Source organism: Hemitrygon akajei, unplaced genomic scaffold, assembly GCF_048418815.1.
Source record: "Hemitrygon akajei unplaced genomic scaffold, sHemAka1.3 Scf000063, whole genome shotgun sequence".
NCBI lineage: Eukaryota > Metazoa > Chordata > Chondrichthyes > Myliobatiformes > Dasyatidae > Hemitrygon > Hemitrygon akajei.
This window is the reverse complement of record NW_027331949.1, coordinates 110,990-137,111: the sequence shown is the minus strand read 5'-3', so window position 1 is coordinate 137,111 and position 26,122 is coordinate 110,990. Positions and strand designations below refer to the sequence as shown.

At 48.6% G+C, this 26,122-nt stretch overlaps 1 protein-coding gene across 1 annotated transcript in view; it reads right to left on the bottom strand.

Annotated features, from left to right (window-relative positions):
- Positions 1-25,081, bottom strand: part of LOC140721878 (uncharacterized) — a 139,393-nt gene extending 114,312 nt beyond the window's left edge. Inside the window, exons 1-5 of the mRNA XM_073036704.1 lie at positions 25,018-25,081; positions 22,789-22,905; positions 22,216-22,297; positions 21,939-22,056; positions 9,058-9,339 (exon numbers count right to left, since the gene is read on the bottom strand). Coding sequence (XP_072892805.1) covers positions 9,058-9,339; positions 21,939-22,056; positions 22,216-22,297; positions 22,789-22,905; positions 25,018-25,081 — 663 coding nt within the window. The remainder of the gene's footprint in view (positions 1-9,057; positions 9,340-21,938; positions 22,057-22,215; positions 22,298-22,788; positions 22,906-25,017) is intronic.
- Between the last annotated feature and the right edge of the window lie 1,041 nt (positions 25,082-26,122).

Here is a 26,122-nt window from a genome sequence, read left to right as displayed (position 1 = left end):
CAGGGAGATGTTGAAGATGTCAGTGAGAACATCTGCTAGCTGGTCTGCACATCCTCTGAGCACTCTACCAGGGATGTTGTCTGGTCCAGCAGCCTTCCATGGGTTGACCCTGCACAGGGTTCTTCTCAAGTCGGCCACGGAGAGACACAGCACCTGGTCATTTGTAGGAGGGGTGGACTTTTTCGCCGCCACGTCATTTTCCGCCTCAAACCCGGTGTAGAAGTTATTCAGCACATCTGGGAGGGAGGCATCATCTGCACAGTCAGGTGATGTTGTCCTGTAATTGGTGATGTCCTGGATGCCCTTCCACAGGACAGGTCGCCGCTGTCCTGGAAGTAACTGTGGATTTTCTGGGCGTGTGCACGCTTTGCCCCTCTGATGGCTCGGGACAGTTTGACCCTTGCTGTTGTTAATGCTGCCTTGTCGCCTGCTCTGAAGGCGGAGTCGCGGGACCTCAGCAGTGCACGCACCTCCGCGGTCATCCATGGCTTCTGGTTAGCGCATATAGTGATGGTCTTGGACAGAGTAACGTCATCAATGCACTTGCTGATGTAGCTGGTCACTGATGCTGTGTACTCCTCTAAGTTGGTAGAGTCGCCATCGGTTGCAGCCTCCCTGAACATGTGCCAGTCAGTGTGCTCAAAGCAGTCTTGAAGAGCAGAGATGGCTCCTGCTGGCCAGGTTTTCACCTGCTTCTGAACTGGTCTGGAGCGTCTGTATGCTGGGATTAGCATTACAGAGATGTGGTCTGAGAATCCGAGGTGGGGGCGGGGCTCTGCCCGGTACGCGTCGGGGATGTTTCTGTAAACCAGGTCCATTGCATTCTCCCCCCTCATTGCAAAGTCCACATACTGATGGAATTTGGGGAGCTCTGACTTAAGGTTCGCGTGGTTAAAATCACCGGCGACAATAAACAGACCAACAGGGTGTGCGTTCTGCAGTTCGTTAATAGCCCCGTACAGTTCACAGAGCGCCTCCTGAGCATTAGCGCTGGGGGGAGTGTAGACTCCGAATATAAGGACAGAGGTGAAATCCCGTGGCAAATAAAATGGTCTGCATCTAACAGTCACAAACTCCACTAACGATGATCAGTGTCTGGAAAGCAGCGCAGAGTTCTTACACCATTCCGTGTTGATACACCCCCACCACCGCGAGTCTTACCGGAGACAGCTGCATCCGTGTCCTCTCGAAACAAGGCGAGCCCGTCTAGCTGGATGGCAGCGTCTGAAATCCCATCAGTGAGCCATGTCTCTGTGAAGACCTACGCGGAGAAAACTCTGTACTCCCGCCGAGTATTACGTCGGAGTCGGATGTAGTCCATTTTATTGTCCAGGGAGTGGACATTGGAGAGCAGAACGGACGGGAGAGCCGGCCGGCTAGGGTTTGCTTTTAGCCTGGCACGGACGCCTGCCCGTTTGCCTCGCTTCTGCTTCCTCGCACATCGCTTTCGACGTCTCCATCTCCGGCTCCCAGCATCAGGCATCAGTCGGGCCGTTCCGCTCAGCAAGCCGACGTAATTCAGCCAGCAGATCTTTGTGGAGGTTTGTTTTTGGGTAATCTCTGTATTGTAGTAGTATCTGGCGATGGTAGATAGTCGTTCTGTTATCCATGTGCCATAATCGAAAATTGTGTATCAAAAATAGAAAATTAAATTAAAGTAACACCAGGTCTGAAAGGCTGCTGCTGCCGTGCCGCGCCGCCTCATGGGAATACTTCATTCAGCACAGGAGTGGAACCCAGTGTTGTCTTCAGCGGGTGCTGTTGTAACGCGTGGTTATTTTTGTTACCGTTGCCCTCCAGACAGCTAGAACCAGTCTACCCATTCTCCCTCTGGCCTCTCATTAACAAGTGCTTTCACCCACAGAACTACCACTCACTGGATGTTATTCTTTATGGTTTAAAGTGCCGTTGGTGACTCTGAGCGATCTCTGGCTGGGGGCTAATGAAACAAGGAAAACAACTAAATACATCGCTAATCACTCTTTTTTCCTGGTAAATGATCATGACAAGTAATAGTCTGTTACTTCCCTTTGGACTTGGAGGCAATTCGATGAGGTAGAACCCAACCAAGGTGAGGCAGCGGGCCTGAGGCTAATCGAATTAAGCACCGGAACGAATTGGAAAGGTCAGATACAGACCAATTCGAGGGTGTCGGGTTCCAGACTCCAGACCCTATTGAGGTGATAGAACCCAATATTTGGACAATGATTTAAGCTCTAGGCTGGTCGGAAATGTCAGGTCCAGGCACCAGAATGGATCAAGGTGGCAGAACCTGATGGCTGGACAACAAATGAACTGCCATGCCGAATCAGAAAGTTTGGGTACAGGCTGAATTGAGATGGTGGGGTTCAGACAATGTTTTAGGCACTGGGCCAGACTGAAATGGTCAGGGGCCTGAGGCAAGGAACAGACTTGTTCAGCTTGCTGCACTGCGACACCTACTCGGCTCTGTGCTGAACCAAGGGTCTGGGAGTGGACTCTCTGGGGACGCCAGTTCAGAATCCATTTGCTTGTTTACATTGTTTACATGATTTGTTTTCTTTCTGAATATTGGGTGTTCAATGTTTTTTTTAATAGTTTCTTCTGGGTTTCTTTGCTTCATGGCTCAAGGTTGTATAACATTCACATATTTTGATAATAAATGTACTTTGGACTTTATTTTCAAACCACTCTCTCTAAACTCGAGAGACTGTTGTGCAGAACATTCCCAGGACCTGAGCAGTTTCTGAGAAACTCAAACCAACCCATTTGGAACCAACAATCATTCCACGGTCATACTCATTCCGAACACTTTCTTCCCAGTGCTGATGTCTGGTCTGAACAAGTGAACACCTTGACCATGTCTGAAAGCATTTATGCAGTGAGATGCTGACACATGTTTTGCTGATTAGATATTTACATTCACAAGCAGATGTACATGTGTACCTAATAAAATGGCCACTGACTGTATGAAAAACAGGACACAATGAGCATTTTTGGATGACATTATAAATCTGAGGAATGCAATGCACTGTTGTATCTTTCTTGGATATATTTTGTGAATAAAGTTGACACGTGAAATTTTAGGAAAATCTATATACAGAGCACTGAGGGATTAAGGTGTTCTTCAAATTAAACAGTATAAAGTGAGCATGAAGCTGCAGCAAGCAATCGGGAAGGTAAAGGGCATTTTGTCATTATTGTGAGGGGGTAGAGATCAGAGGATGAATGCCACACAAGGGAGGGTGTGTGAAGTCATCCAGAATATTATATACAACTTTGGTTCCCTGATTTATACAAATGTAGAGACCAGTATTGAAGGTAGATGAGCAGAGATTCACTCAGCTAATTCTTGTGATGAGAAGGCTGTCCTCCCATGAGGAGCTAAAAGCATTCGACCTGTACAGTTTGAAGTAATGAGGGGTGATCTCATTGAGGTTTGAAAGGTCCTGACGGAGATGATAGTGTAGATGCTGAAAAGTTTCCAGGAGTGGGTTTGACTAAAATAAGAAGGATGTGGTAACAAGTTGTCTGGTGATTTAAAAGAGATGTACATCGATATCTCTTCTCACAGTGTTAAATCTGGGGTATTAAACATTGGAGGTACTTAACGGAACAGATCAATCCGTGAAGGAACAGAAATTTGACAGCTTTGTGGAGCTGGCTCAGGGAAGGAGTTCAGGCCAGGGGCAAATCAGCTGAAGGTCGGAGTGGACAGTGTTGTAGAGATTAATTCAGGATAATAGGGGCAGGGATGGGACAGCAGTGATATCTCAGTGGGGAGTGAGACCAGAGGAAATGTTCACCCTCCCAGTCTCAGCTCCATCTCTCACCTCAGCCTGGTTTCCATCTGTTGTTCAATGTTCCCCTGTGGCTCCTCACCAGACGTTGCCTCTGCCTCTGACACGGAGAGTCCATCGCTCTCAGTCTGACACCTTCCTGTAACAGACCCGTCATCAGTGAACTCTGACCATTGGGACTCTGCCCACCTCAGAGCCTCAGGTCCATTCCTTAACCTCACGGAGCTCACTCAGTCTGTCCCTCATCCTAAGGAGTTCCCTCATGATCAGACCATCCCCCTGCCTCAGAATTACCATGAGCTCCCTCACCTCCAGCTCAGACAGTCACTAATCCTCAGTTAGACCCTTACCCTCAAACCCAAGAACTTTACTGTATCATAAGAGCTCCCTCACGATGGACAAGGAGCCAGGGGTAAATGCAGAGGTGAGGGAGAGCGTGAGGAGAGTGAGCATTGACTACAATGAGAAGCCAGGTGTCCCTGGAAATTCTCAGATCCCAGAAGAATTGAAAAGTTCAGCCCCCTCAGTCTGTCACATCTTAAGGAATTCCCTCACCTCAGCTCCCCCCCCCCCACCACCTGCACACTGGGCAAGTTAGCTGATCAATGACTAAGAGACTCTTTCTCCCTCAGTTCAACCCTCCTCACTCTGTCCCTCTCTTTCCTCACTTGCACCTTGTATCCCAACTGCTAACTCCTCCCTTCATCCTTCCTTGTTATGTCAGTCCCTCTCTCCCTCAGTCCGCCCTTCCTCTCCCCTCGCTCCCACCATCCATCCTTCTCCCCTCTGGTACTTCCCCCTCGCTAATTTCCTTCTACCATGTCTCACCCCTAACTATCATACCCTCCCCTGTCCCTCAACTCACTTCCTCACAACTGCTCCCTCCCCGCCTCTCTCTCCCCACACACCACCCTCCCTGCGTCTCTCTCCCCAAACAATCCTTCCCTTCCTGAATATCTCTCCCCATTCAATTCCTCCCTGCATTTCTATCCTCACTTAATTCCTCTCTCCTGCATCTCTCCCCACTCAACTTCTCCCTCCCTGTGACTTTCCTCCCACTCAGTACCTCCCTGCATCTCGCTCCCCACTCAATCCCTCCCTCCCTCCGACTCTGCCTTTGTTTCTCTCCCCCTTTGTCCTCCCATGCTTCCTCTCTCAATTTTCCTCTCCACCTCCCGAGCTACCTCTCTCCCTTCATTGCCTACTCACTGTCCCGTACCTTCTCCCCCCTACACACTTCTTCCCTTTTTCCAACTGTTCCTCCTCTCTGCACTTGCCTGCGTCCAGCCATATTTGGTCCCAAACTGCTTCCTTCACACTCCCCTGCTCCCTCCCTCTCCCTGATTTCCCCTCAATCTCTCCAATTAGACCCACATTTCAGACTGTCCAGCTACCTCAGGAGTGTTCGTCCCCACCCTCGGATGATCCTTCAGACTCTCTCTCATCCCCTGAGACCCTCACTAAATACTGGGCACTCCTTCACCTGAGACTCTCTCCCTCCCCCCTCCCGAGACCCTGTATAAACACCGGATGCCCCCTCACCTCAGACTCTCTCACACTGAGACTCTCACTAAACTCTAGGTTTGAGGTGCTGCGGAGTAGGTACAGAAGTGATATCAGGGTTAAGATTTATTTATTTATTTATTTATTTATTTATTTATTTATCTTTACACAGAGTGTGGTGAGTGCGTGGAATGGGCTGCCGGCAACGGTGCTGGGGGTACATACAATAGGGTCTTTTAAGAGGCTATTAGATAGGTTCATGGAGCTTAGAAAAATAGAGAGCTATGGAGAAGTCTAGTAATTAATGTTCGGCTTAACTTTGTGGCCCGAATGGCTTGTATTGTGTTGTAGGCTTTCGACGTTAATGTTTCTATGTTTTAAACAGCGGACGCTCCCTCACCTCAGACTCTCTCCACCCACACCATCCCCACCCCCGTAACTTTCACAACTCACCCTCTCATCCCGTACCCCTCCCCAGACCCTCACAACACCGGACGCTCCCTCACTAAACACCGGAGCGGGTCTCCCGGAGTTTTCCAGAAGGCAGAAAAGCGCACAGCGGAGCTTGTGGGACAGACATTCCCTGACCAATGGTGCAGAGCGATTGGAGCTCGTGCGGGAGGCGGGATTCCGTGACCAATGGTGGTGAGCCATTGGAGCTGGCGTTCTGGGAGTCTGAGGTGAGGGAGCATCTGCTGTTCAAAACAGAACGCGATGACCGATGCTGGAGAGCGATTGGAGCTTTCTGGAGGGGTGGGGGTGTTTACCGGATGTTGGGGACATTGATGCTGATGTGATGCCCAGAGCCCCGTGTTTCCCGGTCTCTCTGTGCGTGAGTGGGTGTCCGGGTTCCCATCAATAGCAGTAAATTTGGGCCCATTCCATGTCCGCTCCTGACACGCTGATTTGAGTGTATTTCTATGTTACATTGACTGTTCTATTTACTATGAATTATTATAAATTACTATGCTTACACATTGCACACTTAGACAGAGATGTAATGTAAAGATTTTTACTCCTCATATATGTGAAGGATGTAAGAAATAAAGTCAATTCAATTCAATACCCAACGACAGTTCCAGTTCAGCTCCTCCTCTTGATTTAGGATCCCTCTTGGATGCACCAAGCAAATTCCACCCCAACTGAACAACTTGCACCAAGAAATCTCAGCACAAAACATTGACTATTTATTCAGCTCCATAGCTGCTGTCTGGCCTGCAGAGTTCCTTTGGCATTTTGTGTGTGTTGCTGTAAGAGCTTCCCAGTTTACATCAGGGAAACTGAACTTTTCCCAGAGCAACAGCAGTACTGCTTTAACTCATTTCCTGAACCTGCCTGAATATCTGATCCTCAATGTTCATCAGATTTGATTTAGTAGAACACAGAACATTACAGCACAGCACAGTCCCTTTGGCCCACAATGCTGTACTAACCAAAACTCCTCCGTGGTCAATCTAACTGTTCCCTCCTGCCTAGCCCTCCATTTCCCTATCATCCATGGGCTCACCCAAGAGTCTCTTAAAAGCCCCTAATGTTTCCACAACCCCTGTCAGGGCATTCCACGCACCCAGTGGTTTACATGTACAAGGACTAACCTCTGACATAACCTCTTTACTTTCCTCCAGTCACCTTACAATTATGCCCCCCTCACATCAGCCATTTCCAGCCGCGAGAAAAGTCTCTGGCTGTTCACTCATTCTGTGCCTCTTGTCACTTTGTACACCTCAATCAAGTCAGCTCTAATACTCTGCTCCAAAGTGAAAAGCCCCAGCTTGCTCAGCCTATCCTAGAAGCACATCCTCTGTAATCCAGGCAGCATCCCAGTGAACCTGAGGCCCTCAGAACTGAACACAATATTACAAGTGTGGTGTAATCAGGAATTTTAGAGTTACGTTACCTCACAGGCCCTTGTAAAATGGAGGTGTTACATGGAGTGACTGAGGGCGAACACAAGTGCTGGACACAGACATGGAGACAGGGTTGAGAGGTGCTTGCACAGTCACGACCGTGGAACAGATAACCAGGAGGAATCTTGACACGGAGCTCTGATATGGAGTCTTGACATGGAGACGGGATTGGTTTTCATGGAATAACGAAACCGGAGCTGAACTGAGAGCTAATGGTTCTAAGTGATCGGGAAACAAAGTTATTATCACACAGGAATAGACCAATGAACTGGCGACCCCTGGTTGTGACGCCAGGGTTCTTATCCTGCAGTCTCTGATGGGAACCAGGAGTGCTGTAATTAAGTGAACTAGCAGCAATTGGGAATCTAACGACTGGAATTAAGGCAAAATCAAGGAGATAGGAGCATGATGGGGGACAGCCAGACAGGACCATGACTAAAGGTCTTAATCAACCTTGGATGTGAACCCTATTATCCCTCTGTTCCTCTACTTTGCTAACAATCCTGCCATTAACCCTATTTTCTGCATTGTAGTTTGTTCCCGCAAAAGTGGGAAGGAATCACTGTGGGGGTCATTGATGATGGATGCTGCTTTCCGTAGAACATTACAGCACAGAAACAAAGCATTTCGGCCCTTCTTGGCTGTGCTGAACCATTTTTCTGCCTAGTCCCACTGACCTACAACTGGAAAATATCCCTCCATACACCTCTCATCCATATACCTGTCCAAGTTTTTCTTAAATGTTAAAAGTGAGCCCACATTCAACACTTCGTCTGGCAGCTCATTCCACACTCCCACCACTCTGTGTGAAGAAGCCCCCCCCCCATCCTAATGTTCCCTTTAAATTTTTCCCTCTACACCCTTAACCCATGTCCTCTGGTTGTTTTCTCCCCTAACCTCAGTGGAAAAAGCCTGCTTGCATTCACTCTATCTATACTGCAACAGTGCTCTGTGTGGAAGCTCTTTACGATAACGAGGGCTTTACCATGATGGTGAGGGCCATCTTCACTACTTTCTCATTGGTTTTCCATACAAGGGCATTGGTATTTCCACACAGGGCCCTGACACGCCCATCAACCCTTTTATGGAAGTTATTCAAAGTTTTAGCTGACACACCAAATGTTCGTAAACTTCCAAGAAAGTAGAGATGCTGCCGTATTTCCTTCGTAATGACATTTGGGTGCTGGATGCAGGGCGGTTCCTGGGAAATTATAACAGTGAGGAATTAACAGACTGACCCCTCAACGAAGACAGGCTCAAAGACCTCTGGTTTCCTTCTCAAGAATTTAATAACCATCTCCTTGACCTTGCTGACGTTAAGTGAGCGGGTTGTTGTGGCACCACTCAGCCAGATTATCAGTCTGCCTCCTGGATGTTTATTCAGCATCACCTGACAACAGTGGGACCATCGGCCAATAGAAATAAGGCTTTGAGCCGTGCTTAGCCTCACAGTCACAAGGGCAAAGCGAATAAAGAAGAAACCAGATGCACGGCCTTGTGGTGCATCTGTCCAGATGGAGATTGTGGGGGAGATGTTGTTGCAAATCCGAACTGACTGGGGTCCGCAAGTGAGGAAATCGAGGATCCAGTGGCACAAGAAGGCACTGAGGTCTAGGGCTGAAGCTTATTGTGGGAACGCCAGTATCGATTTATATGATGGCAGTCCCATCAGTGTGTCTCCCGATAGTGATAGAGCGGGACTTCTTCCATATCGTTGTTGTGTTATCGCCTGCATTTGCGCCAAGACGGCGCTCAACGCAACAAATAGAGTGAGTGAATATCTTGGGCATTTTATTTTTTGGGATCGCAAGACCGTATTGGATTGGTAGTTGCAGATGAAATGCACTGGATCATTGGGAAAAACTGACGGTGGAGGAGCTGCATTGACTCGGTTGTTGCGAGGGCTGGGTCTCGGCCATGGGGTCAGCTTGGACTCGGTGGCCGGTTGCAGCTATCCCGCGCCCTCTACTGGGCGCACTGGAATCGTGCTGGGCTGGCTGCTGGTTGTTCTGCAGGAGCTGCTCTTCTAGGCGCCGTCTTCTGGTGCGCATTCTGTGCTGCCCTCCAGTGTTCGCTCGGTGAAAGAACAGGCTGCAGCAGAACAATCTGCACCAGTCATTCCACTGTGCGATTTTTGTGACTATGTTCTTCTGTAAACAGAGGGACCCAGATCTGATCTTTTTGTAGAAAATCTCTCTCTCTTTCTCTCTCTTTCTCTCTCTCTTTCTCTCTCTCTCTCTCTCTCACACACACACACACACACACACACACACACACACACACACACACACACACACACACACACACACACACACACACACACACACACACACACACACACACACACACACAAGGGAAAAAGGGTGTTATGGTGTTAAAAATCTGTTGCATCGCTTTCTCCGAGCTCCGCGCCCTGACAGTCGGGCCCAGAAAGGCTCAGGTCTCTGAACCCACAGCCCATGGCAGCAAATCCGTTGCTCCCAATGTCCCGTGTTCTCCCGCGACGCTTCAGTTAAGGGCACTGGACAAGAAACAGCCGGTCCCCAGAGCCACGAGAATTCAGCATACCGAAGGTCACGCTAGTCTTCCAAGCAGCGTCCCTGGGATATCAAAAAGGGCTGGTCCCGTTCCTGCAACAAACCAGTCACGTTGTAACTCCAGATCAGGGTCTTCAAAAGAACCTTGAAAAGACAGACAGACAGACAGACTAACAGACATTCTTTATTGATCCCGAGGGAAATTGGGTTTCATTACAGCCGCACCAACCAAGAATAGTGTAGAAATATAGCAATATAAAACCAAGTGGAAATAAGTCCAGGACCAGCCTATTGGCTCAGGGTGTCTGACACTCCGAGGGAGGAGTTGTAAAGTTTGATGGCCACAGGTAGGAATGATTTCCTATGATGCTCAGTGTTAGATTTCGGTGGAATGAGTCTCTGGCTGAATGTATTCCTGTGCCTAACCAGTATATTATGGATTGGATGGGAGTCATTATCCAAGATGGCATGCAACTTGGACAGCATCCTCTTTTCAGACACCACCGTCAGAGAGTCCAGTTCCACCCCCACAACATCACTGGCCTTACGAATGAGTTTGTTGATTCTGTTGGTGTCTGCTACCCTCAGCCTGCTGCCCCAGCACACAACAGCAAACATGATAGCACTGGCCACTACAGACTCATAGAACATCCTCAGCATCGTCTGGCAGATGTTAAAGGACCTCGGTCTCCTCAGGAAATAGAGATGGCTCTGACCCTTCTTGTAGACAGCCTCGGTGTTCTTTGACCAGTCCAGTTTATTGTCAATTCGTATCCCCAGGTATTTGTAATCCTCCACCATGTCCACACTGACCCCTTGGATGGAAACAGGTGTCACCGGTGCCTTAGCCCTCCTCAGGTCCACCACCATCTCCTTAGTCTTTTTCACATTAAGCTGCAGATGATTCTGCTCGCACCATGTGACAAAGTTTCCCACCGTAGCCCTGTCCTCAGCCTCATCTCCCTTGCTGATGCATCTAACTATGACAGAGTCATCAGAAAACTTCTGAAGATGGCAAGACTCTGTGTTGTAGCTGAAGTCCGAGGTGTAGATGGTGAAGAGAAAGGGAGACAGGACAGTCCCCTGTGGAGCCCCAGTGCTGCTGACCACTCTGTCTGACACACAGTGTTGCAAGCGCACGCACTGTGGTCTGCCAGTCAGATAATCAATAATCCATGACACCAGGGAAGCATCCACCTGCATCACTGTCAGCTTCTCACCCAGCAGAGCAGAGCGGATGGTGTTGAACGCACTGGAGAAGTCAAAAAACATGACCCTCACAGTGCTCGCCGGCTTGTCCAGGTGGAAAAAAAGGGGGAAAAAAGAGATATCAAAGATAGAAATAGAGCTGTTTCCGATGACGCGAACAAAGGAGTCACCGTTTAGCGCCATCAAGACTTCGCCCCTCAAGGTCATTGCATCCTATTAAAGGAATTTCCAGCTGCACGGCAACAAAGGCCATTGCCCCGAGAGCACGTGGGCCTTGTCGGTGAAAGGCGGGGCAATGGGATTGGTTTGGGGACAGCAACATGGCTGAGGAATTAGACTGGGGACTGAGTCGGAGCTGTAGGGTTCGCTTGGGGAATGTCACGAAGTTGGGGGGGGCTAGTTTGGGGGGGGGGCTGACACGGTCTGTGGGGACAGAGCGGGGCAGTGGGGCTAGTCTGGCGGCCGACACGGTGTGTGGGACAGAGCGGGGCATTGGAATTAGTTTGGCGGCCGACACGGTGTGTGGGACAGAGCGGGGCAGTGGAATTAGTTTGGCGACATAACGGGACAGTGGAATTAGTTCCGGGACTGACATGAGGCTCTGGGCCAGAAAGCATGCACGGAATTAGACTAGGACTGATACGGGGCAGTGGGATTAATTTGAGGACTGACACAGGCTGCGGGGGCACAGCGCGGCAGTAGGATTAGTCCGGAGGTCTGACAGGAGGCTGTGGGGAGTTAGCAGGGAAGTGGGATTCATCTGGGGACTAACGCAGGACTGTGAGGACGTAGCGGGACAGTGGGATTAATTTGGGGACTGGAAGGACGCTGTGGGATTAGTGTCTTTTCTCCGTTTGCGAGGAGATGCTGCTCGTATTAGTGAATTACGCTAAAATATTAATTTGGTTAACTTTTACAAAAGTCTTGGGGTTCCCTTAGTCCATCAACAGTTAAAGTATCCATGCAGCCTATATTAGGACAATACAGAGACACCATCCACCCCACCCCCACCTCCATCGAGGAGCGCCCCCTCACGGCTCAACCCCGCATTCCGGCGCTCTCCCGAGTTGTGTTTCTGCCGATTCGCTCTGATGCACATTCAATGTTCACACGCTGGTCTCCCCAAACGCAGCCTGTGTGTTCGGTCTGAGGAGCACTTGGACTCAATCCACACAGGGAGGGTAGAATTCGTAACGAGCGGCCACGTTAACGCTGCTCACCGTCTGACCAGTCTGAGTCAATACCTAGGGGGTTGTATTTTGTCTTCCAGGGGCGCATAACCTCTGCGTCTACGTGAGGCACCGCTGCCCCTTGACTCAGTACCGAGGGTGAGTACGAACTGGTTTGTGCTTACGCTGAATCAGAACTTATGTTGTCTGTTTCTGTTTCAGACCTCGGGTTCGGACAACAAGTAGCTGCTTGGGAGTTTCTGCAATGTGTCTGGAGTTCAGAAAGACGGAATTAATATGACACGATTATGGTGGATTTATATGCCGGATACGGCAGGTAATTAACAGCTGACAATTACGATATCTTACGTTCTGTTCCATTCATAAATCCTCTGAAAAATGTGTAATATTGTTTGAACAGCGATTGTTAATCTGGTAGCAATGTTAATTCAAGTTTTCTTCAAGAACTGCGCTTCCCAGATGCCAAGAAAATGGTTTGGCACGGGAACTGTTGAAAATGAACTGATAGCCGAGCCAAACTATTGGTTCACAAAGTTATGCCTTCCGGTTAATCCTGAGTACAGAGAAAGAGAAGAGCTGTATGGATATTCCACAGTGCCATCCGGCGGAGGTGGAGTTGGGTGGGGGGTTGTGGAATGCACTGGAATCTGAAATTGTGACGAGAAAATCTGCAGATGCTGGAAATCCAAGCAACTCAAGATGCTGGAGAAACTTAGCAGGCCAGGCAGCAACTAATTGCACCTCCCCCTTCACCATTCCCTTTCCCCTCCTTACCTCCTTACCTCCCAGTCACTCCCCTACGGTGGTGATGTCCCCTCCCCATCCCTTCGCTTTCTTCTACGGTCTTCTACCCTCTCCTATCAGATTCCCACTTCTCCAGCGCTTTATCTCTTTCACCAACCAGCTTCCTAGCCCTTTACTTCATCCCTCCCCCTCTTCCGGTTCCCTATCACCTTGCGCTTCTTCCCTCCCCTCCCCCCACCTTCTTGATTTAGCTCCTCATCTTTTTCCCCCCAGTCCTGATGAAGGGTCTCGGCCCGGAACGTCGACTGTTTACTCTGATATTGTGAGTTGTAATACGGAATTTAAAAAAAAAAACAATGTTGCCTGAATCGAGGAGGAACGTTCCCAATGAGATTGAAAAGCAGGAGACGGTAGATGAGGCCAAGATTGTAGCACCAATGATGCTGTCTATATCTGTAGCGCGCTGTAAGGTTTTACTGCTAATGTAATGGTTTCTCTGTAGACGCAATGTTTGGTTATGACGAGAGATAACAGGGCTTGGAATGTGGCGGGGGTGGGGGCTAACGAGAGACATGTTGCTGTTGCTTGCGAGTCTGGGAGACAGATTTTAGGGGTCGTTTGGTCGGTGAGAGAAGAAGGAAGACATGTGTGCAGAGAGAGAGAGAGAGCTGGGAGTGGACCGGGAGCGAGGGTCTGAAAGTCGGCGACGCTCGGAGGACGTCGATGGTTCGATGGTTGATCAATGGCCATATTTGTGAGCTCCAACGTGCTTTTTAAAGACTTTTCTCTTAAATGGGTCCTTTTGCTTTTCTATTTTCTTTATTAACCTTATATTCGGATTAAGATGTATAAAGTTAATTGCATATGTACTGGCTGATATTTTGTGGTCCGGATTTGTAACCGGAAGTTGTCTTCCCCCTAGAGTCGACCACGTGCTGGCCGAGCCTGAGGGTTACATATCTATTGGAGAATTTTAGACTATAGGATATATGGTGAGAACTAGGCCATTCTGGCCATCGAGTGTGTTCCACCATTCCAACATGTCTAATTTGTTATTTATTTATTTCACTTTTTAACAGTTGTTAGCGTGTAATACTTGATGGAATTATCATCCCCTCCCAAATATTGCCTGAGGAAACAGTAAATTACTGTGTCGCCATTCTGTAGGCCCTTCCGACCGCCGAGTGATCCTCGCCACGGGACAATTTACAATGTCCAATTAACCTGCCATTAATTGGACTAGGACGAGAAACCACAGCCCGGAGGAAACCACAGCGAGATTACAAACTCCACACAGTGGAGTTAATATATATAGTTGTCTCTCAGAGTCCGAGGAAACATCACATCACATCAACCCAGACGGAGAGCGCGCTCGGGGGCAGTCGGTCACTGGATCGAACTCGTGAACCTCCGTTCTCGAACCCGGATCTCACTGCGCCACCAGCCGACCTTCTTACAATGTAGCGAGTGCGTGAAAGATATGAAAGCGGAAAAGCCTTGGACAGAGACGATCCCACCCTCTCGGCCTCAGTAGTCAGGATCCAGGTACGTCTGGCAACTTCCTTGGCTGTATTGGATGGCCGCGTCTTCTTAAGTGCCCTGCCAGGCCCTACGCGCTCCACAATGCGCTGCTGCAACGCCTTCCCGGGATTTCCTCCGCCTGATCCACTGAAGCATGCTGGGATGAGCAAATCCCTATCTCACCAAGGGTTTCAGACCCGTTGGCTACCCTCACCCGGGCTGTGGCCGCTGTCGCATGCAAACATCTACGAGGAGCCACAGGTGAGAGCTGGGCGTTGGTGAGGGCCAATAGATGAGAAGCCACTCCAAAGAGTGCGACAAGCCCCCCCCCCCATCTAGAGGGACTACCCCTCCCATGCACCCCATGCTCCCCAGATATTAAGAGCCAAAGGGGAACAAGGGACAAAATTGGTCTTCTTGCAAACCAGCGTTGTTATCTACGCCTGGTGCCGGAAAAAAAAAACAATGCTGTTCTTTTTCTCCCCTCTTTCCATATGCATTGAGTCGGGGTCCTGACGAGCAGCAAGGAAGGCTGCTAAAGCTTGCAGCAGGATCTGGACCAGCTGCAGAGAATGGGCTGAAGTTGGCAGGGCGTCGCTATGGTTGGTGAATGGTAGGAATGGCAGCTCAGCTGCCTGGAGATTCACTGCTTTGATGCAGATGAAATAGAGGAGAGCTTCACTATCGACTGGGGAGAAGATCACGGTAGTTCATAGGAAATGCGTGAATCACATAGGACAGCATTCAGCAACGTTCTGGGTGAAAAACTTAGAAATACGGAAGGGGCGATCACAATGATGGAGCAACACTACAGTACACCCAGTCGTCAGCAGGCTGTAGAGGTGGAAATATGTAGAAAATCTAGAGATAAATAAAAAATAGCGTGTATTACTTGGTGAAATTATCATCCGCTCCCAAATATTGTCTGGGGTAACAGTAAATTACTGTCTCGCCGCTCTGTGGGTCTCAGGGCCGAGATTAGAGGGAAATTACGAGCAATCAAACTGTGCAGACAACTGATCGCTGGAGGATTAAAGGTCGAGCGGTGGGAGTTCCAGGTGACTCGAACGGGGGCATGCTGGGAGAAAGGGTGCGGCACTCGGTATTGGAAGCGGGGCGGTCTCCCATACAACCCTGCCCTGGCCTGAGGGTCTCACGAGACTAACGGATGCCGATATCTGACATGGTAAAATGTCTCAAGCATTTTGTGTGAGATTCAGCATGTCTTCCAGCTGCCCACGATCCCGCTGAAATTCAATTGCTCCAGCACACTGACGATCCAATACTACACGGCTGCTGTACCTTCCAACAACAGCAAAAATAAACATGATGCCGTTCAAGTAAATTCCCAACTGTGACAAGGTATGGATAACTTGACACAAAATTGCAAAATCTCAAAGACAAAGAAAAGACGACGAAGTGACTGTCGTTGCGAAACTCTCCGTTTCATGATCGTTATTGTTGATCTTGTCCACTCCTCGGCTCCATGGACTTTGTCACCATAGACCAATGCTATACCGTCATTGGGCTGCCCTGTTTCACTCTGGGAATCGTCTGGATTTTTCAACAGATATATAAAAACGTAGAGTATGCTGTTTGTATGTCCTTGTAATATAGTGAAGAGTCTTAAACTAATGTATCATCCAGACTTCCGAAGATACTAAACGCATAAAATCTGTTAATCAAATTAATTGCAACACAGACTCGAAAAGCTTGAAGAATTCAACAGGTCAGGCAGCATCTATGGAGATTTCAAAACTGTCGACGTTTCTGACCGAAGTCTTTGAATTATTAACGTATCATCCAGCCCCTCAGTTCCATCCCCAGAAGGAGGAATTTCCAGTGATCAGCCATTTCAATACCTCTCGCCATTCCTGGTCCGACCTGACGGCCCATGACCTCCTTTTCTGTCACAATGAAGCTACTCTTAGGCTGGGGGAGTAAACTCCAATCTTATAGCATGATCGTGGATATTTCTATATTCCGGTATTTTCTCCTGGCGTTTCCCTCTTCTTCATTTTCCCACTCTGGACCCTTACACTTCCCCTCACCTCCCCCTGGCGCCTCTCTTCCTTCCCTTTCTCCCATGATCCACTCTACTCTCCCACCAGATTCCTTCTACTCCGGCCCTTTGCCTTCTCCACACCACTTCCCAGCTTCTTATTTCTTCCCCCTATCCCGCTCACCTAGCCTCTCTTTACAACTTCTAGTTTGTCCTCCCCTCTCCCCCAAACTTCTTGTTCTGTCGCCTTCCCCCTTCCTCTCCAGCCCGGTTGAAGGGTCACTGCCCGAAATGTCGACCGTTTATTCATTTCCACAGATGCAATCTAGCCTGCTGAGTCCCCCCAGCATTCTGTATGCGCATGATATTGACGCAGTCCCTCACATTTTAACGGGCGCTATCCAAGTTCGCACCAGCATGAAGCAAAGTCATTCAATCACACTGGAATTCTTGCAAATGCTTAAACTGCCAGAGATCTGGATTCATTACGTCTGTGCCAACAATGGTAATTGTTGTGCAGATGCACTGAATAGGTAGCGTCGTTGACAGTGAGGTAGAGAGTCGTATTTACTTACTTGACAACCTGAACTGCACTTCCTCCGAAAATATAACACGGCATTGCATATTCCGTTTTTCCCTGACGTGATACCTCAGGGTATTTATGTAAGGAATGGCCTGAACTGGATCGCACACAAGAAGAGCCTTTCACTGTGTCCAGATACTCGTTACAGTGATAAAGCACCGAGTCGTCAGTTGTGAGATGAAATAGATGAGTTTCTCAGAGGGTCAGAGAACGGCAGAGAGGGGTCAATATTGAGGGACGAGGTGATGACCTTCCATGGATGAGTAGGGACAGTTTATTGACAAAGAATGACGGGGTTCTCGAGAGTGCTGACGTAGAGAAGGGCAAGGAGACGGAACTTCAAACATCAGTGAAGGTAGGGACACTTCACTGACGGCAAAGGTCTTGATACAGTCACACATAATATTGGTCGGAATCAGAGGGTCTGAACTTTTTTGCTCCCTACAAGTGAAGGATGTGTTTACAGTGCAGCGGATGCGGGGTTGGAGGGGGTGGTGTAAGTTTCCGAACGGGGAACATTTCACATTTCACCGGAAGAACAGTAATTCTGTCAACGGAGCGCGGGAGGAGGAGTTGTTTCAAACGAAAGATTAAAAATATTATCTGCACAGGAGTGTTCGGTATTGAAACCATTTCTCCGGGTCGGGTCCTTCTGACACGAAGGTGCGACTCAGTTGCATACCTGCCGAACCAGGCGCTTTTCAGTGTTCAAAATGATGTCTCCCCTGCATTAGAGAGAAACAGTTTGGGTGCTGGCTTTACGGAATACACCCGCCCGGTCATGTGGTCGGTCCCGAGCTCCCTGTTTCATTCTTTGTCCACTGACATTCGGACTATTTTCTCTGTCTGCGGCCTTCTCTAAGGACATCGTGAGGCAGAGCATAAATGAGAGGAACGGCACCTCATCTTCCCATAGGACACCTTGCAACGATCGGGAATTAACTGCGATTCTCTTTCTTACACCGGTTAAATAAAGCCCCAAGTTCGAATTTATATTTCCCCTCCACCCCGCCACGCCACAACCTTCCTTTCCAGTTCCGAGGGCGAGTGGTGACTAATTTCTCGCTCTATGGAGTCTGTTTCACTGGATAAGTCAAGTCATCATCAAGTCATCAAGGTCACTTTTATTGTCATTTCGACCATAACTGCTGGTACAGTACACAGTAAAAATGAGACAACGTTTTTCAGGACCATGGTGTTACATGACAGCACAAAAACTAGACTGAACTACGTAAAAAAAAAAACAGAAAAAAAAAACTACTGCACTAGACTACAGACCTCCCCAGGACTGCATAAAGTGCACAAAAACAGTGCAGTCATTACAATAAATAATAAACAGGACAATAGGGCTGTAAGGTGTCAGTCCAGGCTCCGGGTATTGAGGAGTCTGACAGCTTGGGGGAAGAAACTGTTATATAGTCTGGTCGTGAGAGCCCGAATGCTTTGGAGCCTTTTCGCAGACGGCAGGAGGAAGAAGAGTTTGTATGAGGGGTGCGTCGGGTCCTTCATAATGCTGTTTCCTTGTGCGGATGCAGCGTGTAGTGCAAATGTCCGTGATGGCGGGAAGAGAGACCCCGATGATCTTCTTAGCTGACCTCACTATCCGCTGCAGGGTCTTGCGATCCGAGATGGTGCAATTTCCGAACCCGGCAGTGATGCAGCTGCTCAGGATGCTCTCAATACAACCCCTGTAGAATGTGATGAGGATGGGGTGTGGGAGATGGACTTCCCTCAGCCTTCGCAGAAACCAGAGACGCCACTGGGTTTTCTTTGCTATGAAGCTGGTGTTGAGGGACCAGGTGAGATTCTCCACCAGGTGAACACCAAGAAATTTGGTACTCCTTACGATCTCTACCGAGGAGCCGTCGATGTTCAGCGGGGAGTGGTCGCTCCGTCCCCCGTCCCCCCCCCCCCCTGAAGTCAACAAACATCTCTTTTGCTTTGTTCACATTTAGAGACAGGTTGTTGGCTCTGCACCAGTCCGTTAGCCGCTGCACCACCTCTCTGTAAGCTGACTCGTCATTCTTGCTGATGAAACCCGCTACAGTCGTGTCATCGGCGAACTTGATGTTGTTCGAGCTGTGTATTGCAGCGCAGTCGTGGGTCCGCAGAGTGAACAGCAGTGGACTGAGCACGCAGCCCTGGGGGCGCCCCCGTGCTCAGTGTGATGGTGTTGGAGATGCTGCTCCCGATCCGGACTGACTGAGGTCTCCCAGTCAGGAAGTCTAGGATCCAGTTGCAGAGGGAGGTGTTCAGGCCCAGTAGGCTCAGCTTTCCAATCAGTTTCTGAGGGATGATTGTGTTGAATGCTGAACTAAAGTCTATGAACAGCATTCGAACGTATGTGTCATACGATAAATCTTATTGGCCGATGTTTCTGCCGGAGACCACGCCACGGCATCTGTCACACACCTGATGCCGAAAAAAAATGAATGGGTCACAATTTGTCAAATGTCTAAGGCCTAAGCAGGCCTGTCTAGGGAAGGGGATACAGTTGATCAGCTCCGTGGGCAGTGCGCCAGTGTTCCGTGGAACGGGCACCCAGGCTAATTTGTGTAATGGTGGGTGAATCAGATGTCCAAAAGCTGCCAGAATTCTTCGAGTGCGGATTGTCGAAGGTGCCGTGCACTAAATGGAGAGTAAATTTCTTTGTGTACACCCACTAGGTTTCGACCATCACTCAAAGAATAAGAAAGGTAACACCCGGGAAAAGGAGCCTAAGCTGGCCGGAAGTTTCCGACTTGGGGTCATCCACTTTTCAGATGGTCGCTGCCTGAGTGCACGAGTTCTGTAGTGCTAAACATTTCTCCCTAACGTGCAGACTGTTGGCTTCCTTTCCTGGGTCACTCCGATACAAACGACTAAATTAAAGAATGAGGTGTAATTCTGCCGATTTGATCCTGAATGTCCACCGGCTCTGTCTAGTGATATTATGGGGTGTGCTGGTGACCAGAGCCGGAATATCGGGGGGGGGGGGGGTGTGGAAGCGGTGAAATAAAACTAAAAGTTCAGATGAGTTTAATAATTGGTAGAAGGTGGAGGTGGCGGGCTACGGATGCCGGACGGTCCGTTTCTATGTTGTGACTCTTTCGGGATCGAAACCAGTTTCATTCGCAGCACTGCCACGTTCTCTGATAGTCGCCAGTGCTGTAAGTTCAAAATGGAAAATATTGCGACCGCCTCTGAGAAGAGCTTAGACATTTTGTTTATTCATCAGTTGAATAATTGACGTGAGCATATATTTCGCTGCGCTGATGAACTGCTCTCTGAACTTGGACTGAGCAACCCCGTAAATAAACATGTTTGTGCAGCAACTTAGTATCAGCAGCATGTATCCAGTATGTTCAAATATGTATTCCGTGTCCTTGTAATTATTTGGATCCAATCTCGCAATGTTGTTATAAAGGAATTCGGCCACATTCACCGTTCACAGGATGATGAAATTTCCGGAGATGGTGAGAAGTAAGATCACAGACCGCCTCCTGCTCTCCATCTCCGGGTCACTGCGGTTCTCCGCCTTACTCTGACCCCTCAGCCCCTTCCGGGCGCGACTAGTCACTAGAATGTGTCTGACTGTCAGAGCGTTGAGCAGTAGTATTAACACGAACGGGAATAGTGGCGTTAGAACGGTAAAAAAACCATCTGTATCCCATCCACCCGGGATCCGTATACAAGTCGGGCTTTCGAATACAGTCCCAGGGTATGTTGTTAATCACTGTCAAAGGTTCATACATGAAGAAATAGGGCACGTTTTTAAAACAGAGCAGTACGCCGGTTGATGTCAGAACCACAGCCCCAGTTTTTCCGGTGCAATATTTTGTTTTCAGCTTCTGACAGCAGATGGCGACAAACCGATCAAACGTAAAAGTGACAGTGAACCAGACAGAACAGTCCGTGGCTGCCATTCCCAGTGCACATATCATGCTACATACGGGGGTGATGTCCAGGAATGTCCCGGGGAAGTAATAGTAACTGACCAGCCACAATATAACCCAAAAGACGATGACCAGTAGATCCGCGGTAGCCATGGCAACCAGGTAGCGAGTGGTGCAAGTGGAGAGGCCGCACTTTCCCCGGGATAGGATCACAATGGCCACTAAATTCACTGGGGGAGCAGCAAAAAAAGTTTGTGTGAATTACTGTCCCGCCACCTCCTGGGTTTCAGGGCAGAGATAAGCTCAGAATTGAGAACAATCAAACTTGGCAGACAACTCATATCTGGAGTTTTAAAAGGTATAGAGCGGGAGCCGCAGATGTCTCAAACGCGTGCATGCTGGGTGAAAGGGTGCGGAACACGCTACTGGAAGAGCAGCAGTGTTGGGGAAGGAGGCATCGTCAACTGATCGCCGAGGGCGCTATGGAGAGATCAACATAAATCAATAGGTTTTCGATTCATTTGTAAAGTCTGGATACCTCGGCAACTTTCTCAGCGATGGTGACAGCCGCGTTCCCGACACCTATGTTCTGCCGATACGGCGAACCCTCGCTCCCAGAAATTTGTCCATTCACAAAGTTCCAAGTGCAAAGCAAGTTTATCTCCGCATTTTGCATGTCTTAGTCTCTTCCTCCAGTACCAACTGTCAACCCGCCCACAGGGACCCCGCTTGCCTCGCTTCTTTTAAATTCTGCAACTACCCTTGACCGCGGTTGCTGCACACAACGTAGGGCATCCGATCAGAAAGTTTCAATTTTCGCTTTTAAATATTTTGCCTGCCAGCTGAATTTTGAGGCATTCCATATATTAGTGCTGAAACGAGCCAATTACCAAAGGAAAGACAAAGGAAGTAGTTCAAAACATCTGCCTCTTTTAGGGGTTGCTCCAACTTACTGCAGCGTTATTCTAAATGCTTATAGTCTCAGAGCGGAGCACCGTATGAAACTTTCCCCGCCTACCCTCTAACGGACACCATACGACGTGGAAACAAACAAACCCTTGTATACCAAAACGCACACAGGTCCTTACTTGTATTTTCAAAACTCGCGGTAGTTCGGAGTTAACTCGCAAGTGATGCCTACCGCTCTCCCCCTTAATCTCATCGGAGATTCGCTTGCTCCGTTCCCTTAAAATCCTGCAGCAGTTTCTTAAAACACAGCGCAAATTCTTTACATTTGAATTTAAAGCATGTTGCGCTTTTGCTGTGGAATAACACCACGTTGCCCGTAAAGGTGCTGGATTATCGGAGTTTACTTTGGCTGCGGCTTTTCATTGAAAAAATCAAAACTGCCTGCCATGAACCCACCTTCCCGATCTGCCGCTCTTCATCTGTTTCAACTGCCGGTTTAGTTTCAGACTACGCCACGGATTAATCAGCAAGGGAACTTCTGAACGAACAGAGAGTTTTGTCACAATGTCTGCACCACACTCACTGATCACGAGGCTGTCGGTAACTGAACGAGTCCGAAGACCCCGCACATGAAACCGAGAATGCTGGTTCGCCCATGTTCTTACCAGGAACACCGATAACGGCGACGATCATGTAATATATCTTTCTCACGCTGTACAAAGTTTCAAGCATTTTGGTTGAGATTCAGCCTGTCTTCCAGCTGCCCACAATCCCGCTGAAGAAACTCTGAACCGATGACTGTCCACGGTCATTCATTTATACTCGCTCCACCACACTGAATGTTCAATACTGCACAAGGCTGCTGTATCTTTCAACAGCTGGGATAAAAATAAACATGTCGTCATTCAAGCAGAATCCCAATTCTGATGAGGCATGGATAGCTTGACATGAAATTGCAAAATCTCAAAGACAAAGAAATGACGATCCGAGAACTCAGTGCTTCTCGTTGCGAAACACTGTCAGGCTCACCTCTCAGTTTCTTGTTGGTTATTGTTGATGTTGTCCATTTCTCGGCCGCATAAACTGTGTCATCGTAGACCAGTGCGGTACTGCCAATGGGCCGCTCTGTTTCTCGCTGCGAATTGTCTCAGTTATAGAATTTGCAACAGAAATACATAAACAAAGAATACGTTGTTTATTCGTTCCTGTTATATCGTGAAGAGCCTTAAACTAAGATAGCATCCAGGCTTCTGAACGCATAAAAACCCTTAGTGAAAGTAATTGCAACGCAGGTAAAATAGTAGAATAGTTGAATAGTAGAAGATTCAACAGGTCAAGTAGAATCCATGGAAACGAGTATTTTGTCCAAACACCTTTTTCAATTGAATTAACACTTCGACGAACATCTCCGTCCCATCAACAACAAGCGGAATTTCCCAGTGTCCAGCCATTTCAATTCCCATCCCCGTTCCAGGTCCGACATGACGGTCCATGACCTCCTTTTCTGTCACCTTCAAACCACTCTCAGCTTGGAAATCTTTATGTTCCGCCTCGGTAACGTCCGATCTTTCAGCATGATCGTGGATATTTCTATATTCCGGTATTTTCCCCTCGCCCTTCCCTCTTCTTCATTTTCCCACTCTGACCCTTACACTTCCTCTCACCACCCCCTGGCGCCTCCCTTCCTTCCCTTTCTCCCATGATCCACTCTTGTCTTCCGCCAGATTCCTTACTCTCCGGCCCTTTGCCTTCTCCACACCACTTCCCAGCCTCTTATTTTGTCCCCCTAGCCCGCTCAACTGGCCTCACTTTACAACTTCTAGCTTGTCCTCCCCTCTCCCCCAAACTTCTCGTTCTGTCAACTTCCCCCCTTCCTCTCCAGCCCGGTTGAAGGGTCACGGCCCGAAATATCAACTGTTTATTCATTTCCATAGATGTTGTCTGGCCTGCTGAGTCCCCCAGCATTCTGTATGCGCATGATATTGACGCAGTCCCCTCACATTTTAACCGGCGCTATCCAAGTTAGCACCAGCATGAAGCAAAGTCATTCAATCACACTGGAATTCTTGCAAATGCTTAAACTGACAGAGATCTGCATTCGTTACATTTATACCAACAATGACAATTGTTGTGCAGACGCACTGAATAGGTAGCGTTGTTGATAGTGCAGTAGAGAGTCGTATTCACTTATTTGAACTGCACTTTCACTGTAAATATAACACGGCATTGTATGAGCTATCTTCCCCCTGTGATGTCTAGCTGCATGCCATGAATGGTCTGAACTGAGTAGCGCTCAGAAAGACCCTTTCACGGGTCTGGGTACTCGTTGCACTCATGAGCGAATGGGTCGTTGGTTACGTCATGGAAATGATCAGTTGGTCAGTTGGTCATGGAGGGTAGGTAGGGGGTCGATACTGAAGTACGTGTTGGTTACTCTCCATGGGTGAGCAGGGCTGGGGCATTCAATAAGAGGGGCGGGTTTCTCGGGAGTGCTGATGTAGAGAAGGGCAACGAGCTGGAACTTCGATCCGCTTTGAAGGTGCGGGTGCGGATGGAGGATGTGGTGTTCAATGCATTCCGAATACCTGTCCTCACTGACCGGAAAGGTATATAATATTGGTCTGATTGGATTATCTCAACTTTTCTGGTCCCAGTAAGTAAAATACGTGATTGCAGTGGAGTGGACGCAAAGGGGTTTCACCAGGAAGTTGCCGAGCACGGAACATTTCCCGTACTAGCGGAGAATACGCCACTCTCTCCAGGAAACGGAGGAGGAAGAGGTGCTTCCCACAGAAGTTTTTAAAATTTATTAGCGGCATGCATGTGTTCAATGGTGAAACCGTTTCTCCATGTCAGTTGCATGTCATACGAAGGGGCAGAGGCTAGTGGAGTGGAAGTTTTAGCGCCAGTTTGCGGAAGCATACCTGCCGACCTCGGCTACTGCACTTTCAGTGTTCACAAAAATTGTCTCCACTACATTAGAGGGAGGGAGAAAAACAATAGCCGAGTTTGAGTTTGAGTTCTTGTTCTCCAAGGTGACGAGGTTGATGCTCAGCTCCCTGATTTATCACATTTTCAGTCTTATTCCACTGACATTGGGACATTCTTTCTCCGTCTGCGGCCGTCTCCGCAGACAAAACCTGTCACGTGACTCGCTCTGGCGGGAGGGGGAAGGGTCACAATTTGCCAAATGTTGGTGGCGAAACAGGCCGATCTGTGGAAGGGAATAAAGTGGAGGTATTAGCTGACGTAGTTTACTCGCAGGAAAATCACGCCTAACGAACACTCGCGAGAGTTCTTCGAGGGCGGAATTCCGGCCCATCGAGTATGCTCTACCATTTCATGATGGCTGAACCATTTCACTCTCGGCCCCAATCTCCCGTCTTTTCTCCCTGACCAGTCAATAATTTATAAACCGCTGTCATAAATATACCCATACTTTGGCCTCAAGTGCCACCTGTGGCCACGAATTGCACAAATTCCCCAGCCTCTGCTGAAGAATTTCCTCCTCATCTCCGTTTGAAATGGACGTTCCTCTATTATGAGGCTGTAGAGAGGGACATAGAGCCACCACAGGGAACATCCTCCCAACATCCACTCTTTCAAGGCCGTTCAGCATTTCGATAGGTTTCATTGCGATCCCTCCCCCCCCCCCCCCATTCTTCTGGATTCCAGTGAGTACAGCCCCACAGCCAGCAAACGTTCCCCATATAGGCCGATTAGTCTGTCAATCCCAGAATCATTTTCCTGAGCCTCTTTTGAACACTCTACAACGTCAGCATATCCTCATTTAGATAGGCAATCCGACACTGCCCACAAGATTCCGAGTGGGTCCTCACCAGCGCCTTAGAAAGCCTCCGTACTACATCGTTGCTTTTCTGTTCTATTGAAATGAATGCTAACCTTGCACTTGTCTTGTTCACCTCTGACCCAACCTGCACATTAACCGAGAGGGAATTCTGCGTCAGGACTCCCAAGCCTCTTTGAATCTCATAGTTTTGAGATTTCTCGCCATTCATAAAAACAGCCTGCGCTTGGTAATTCTTCTTCTCATTCACTTCCTAACACTGTATCCAATCTGCCACTTCTTTGCCCATTTCCCTAATCTGTCCCTGACCTCTCTACTTTCTCAACACTACCTCGCCCTCCACCTATCTTTGTATCGTCTGCAAGCTTGGCCACTAAGCCATCAATTACGTTGATATATAACGTAGAAAGAAACAATCCCGTGCGGAACACCATTAGTCAGTGGCAGGCAGCCAGGAAAGGCTCCCCTCATACTCACTCTTTGCCTCCTACCAATCAGCCACTACTGCATCCATGCTAGCAACCTCCCTGTAATACCTTGGGTCCCTAACTTGTT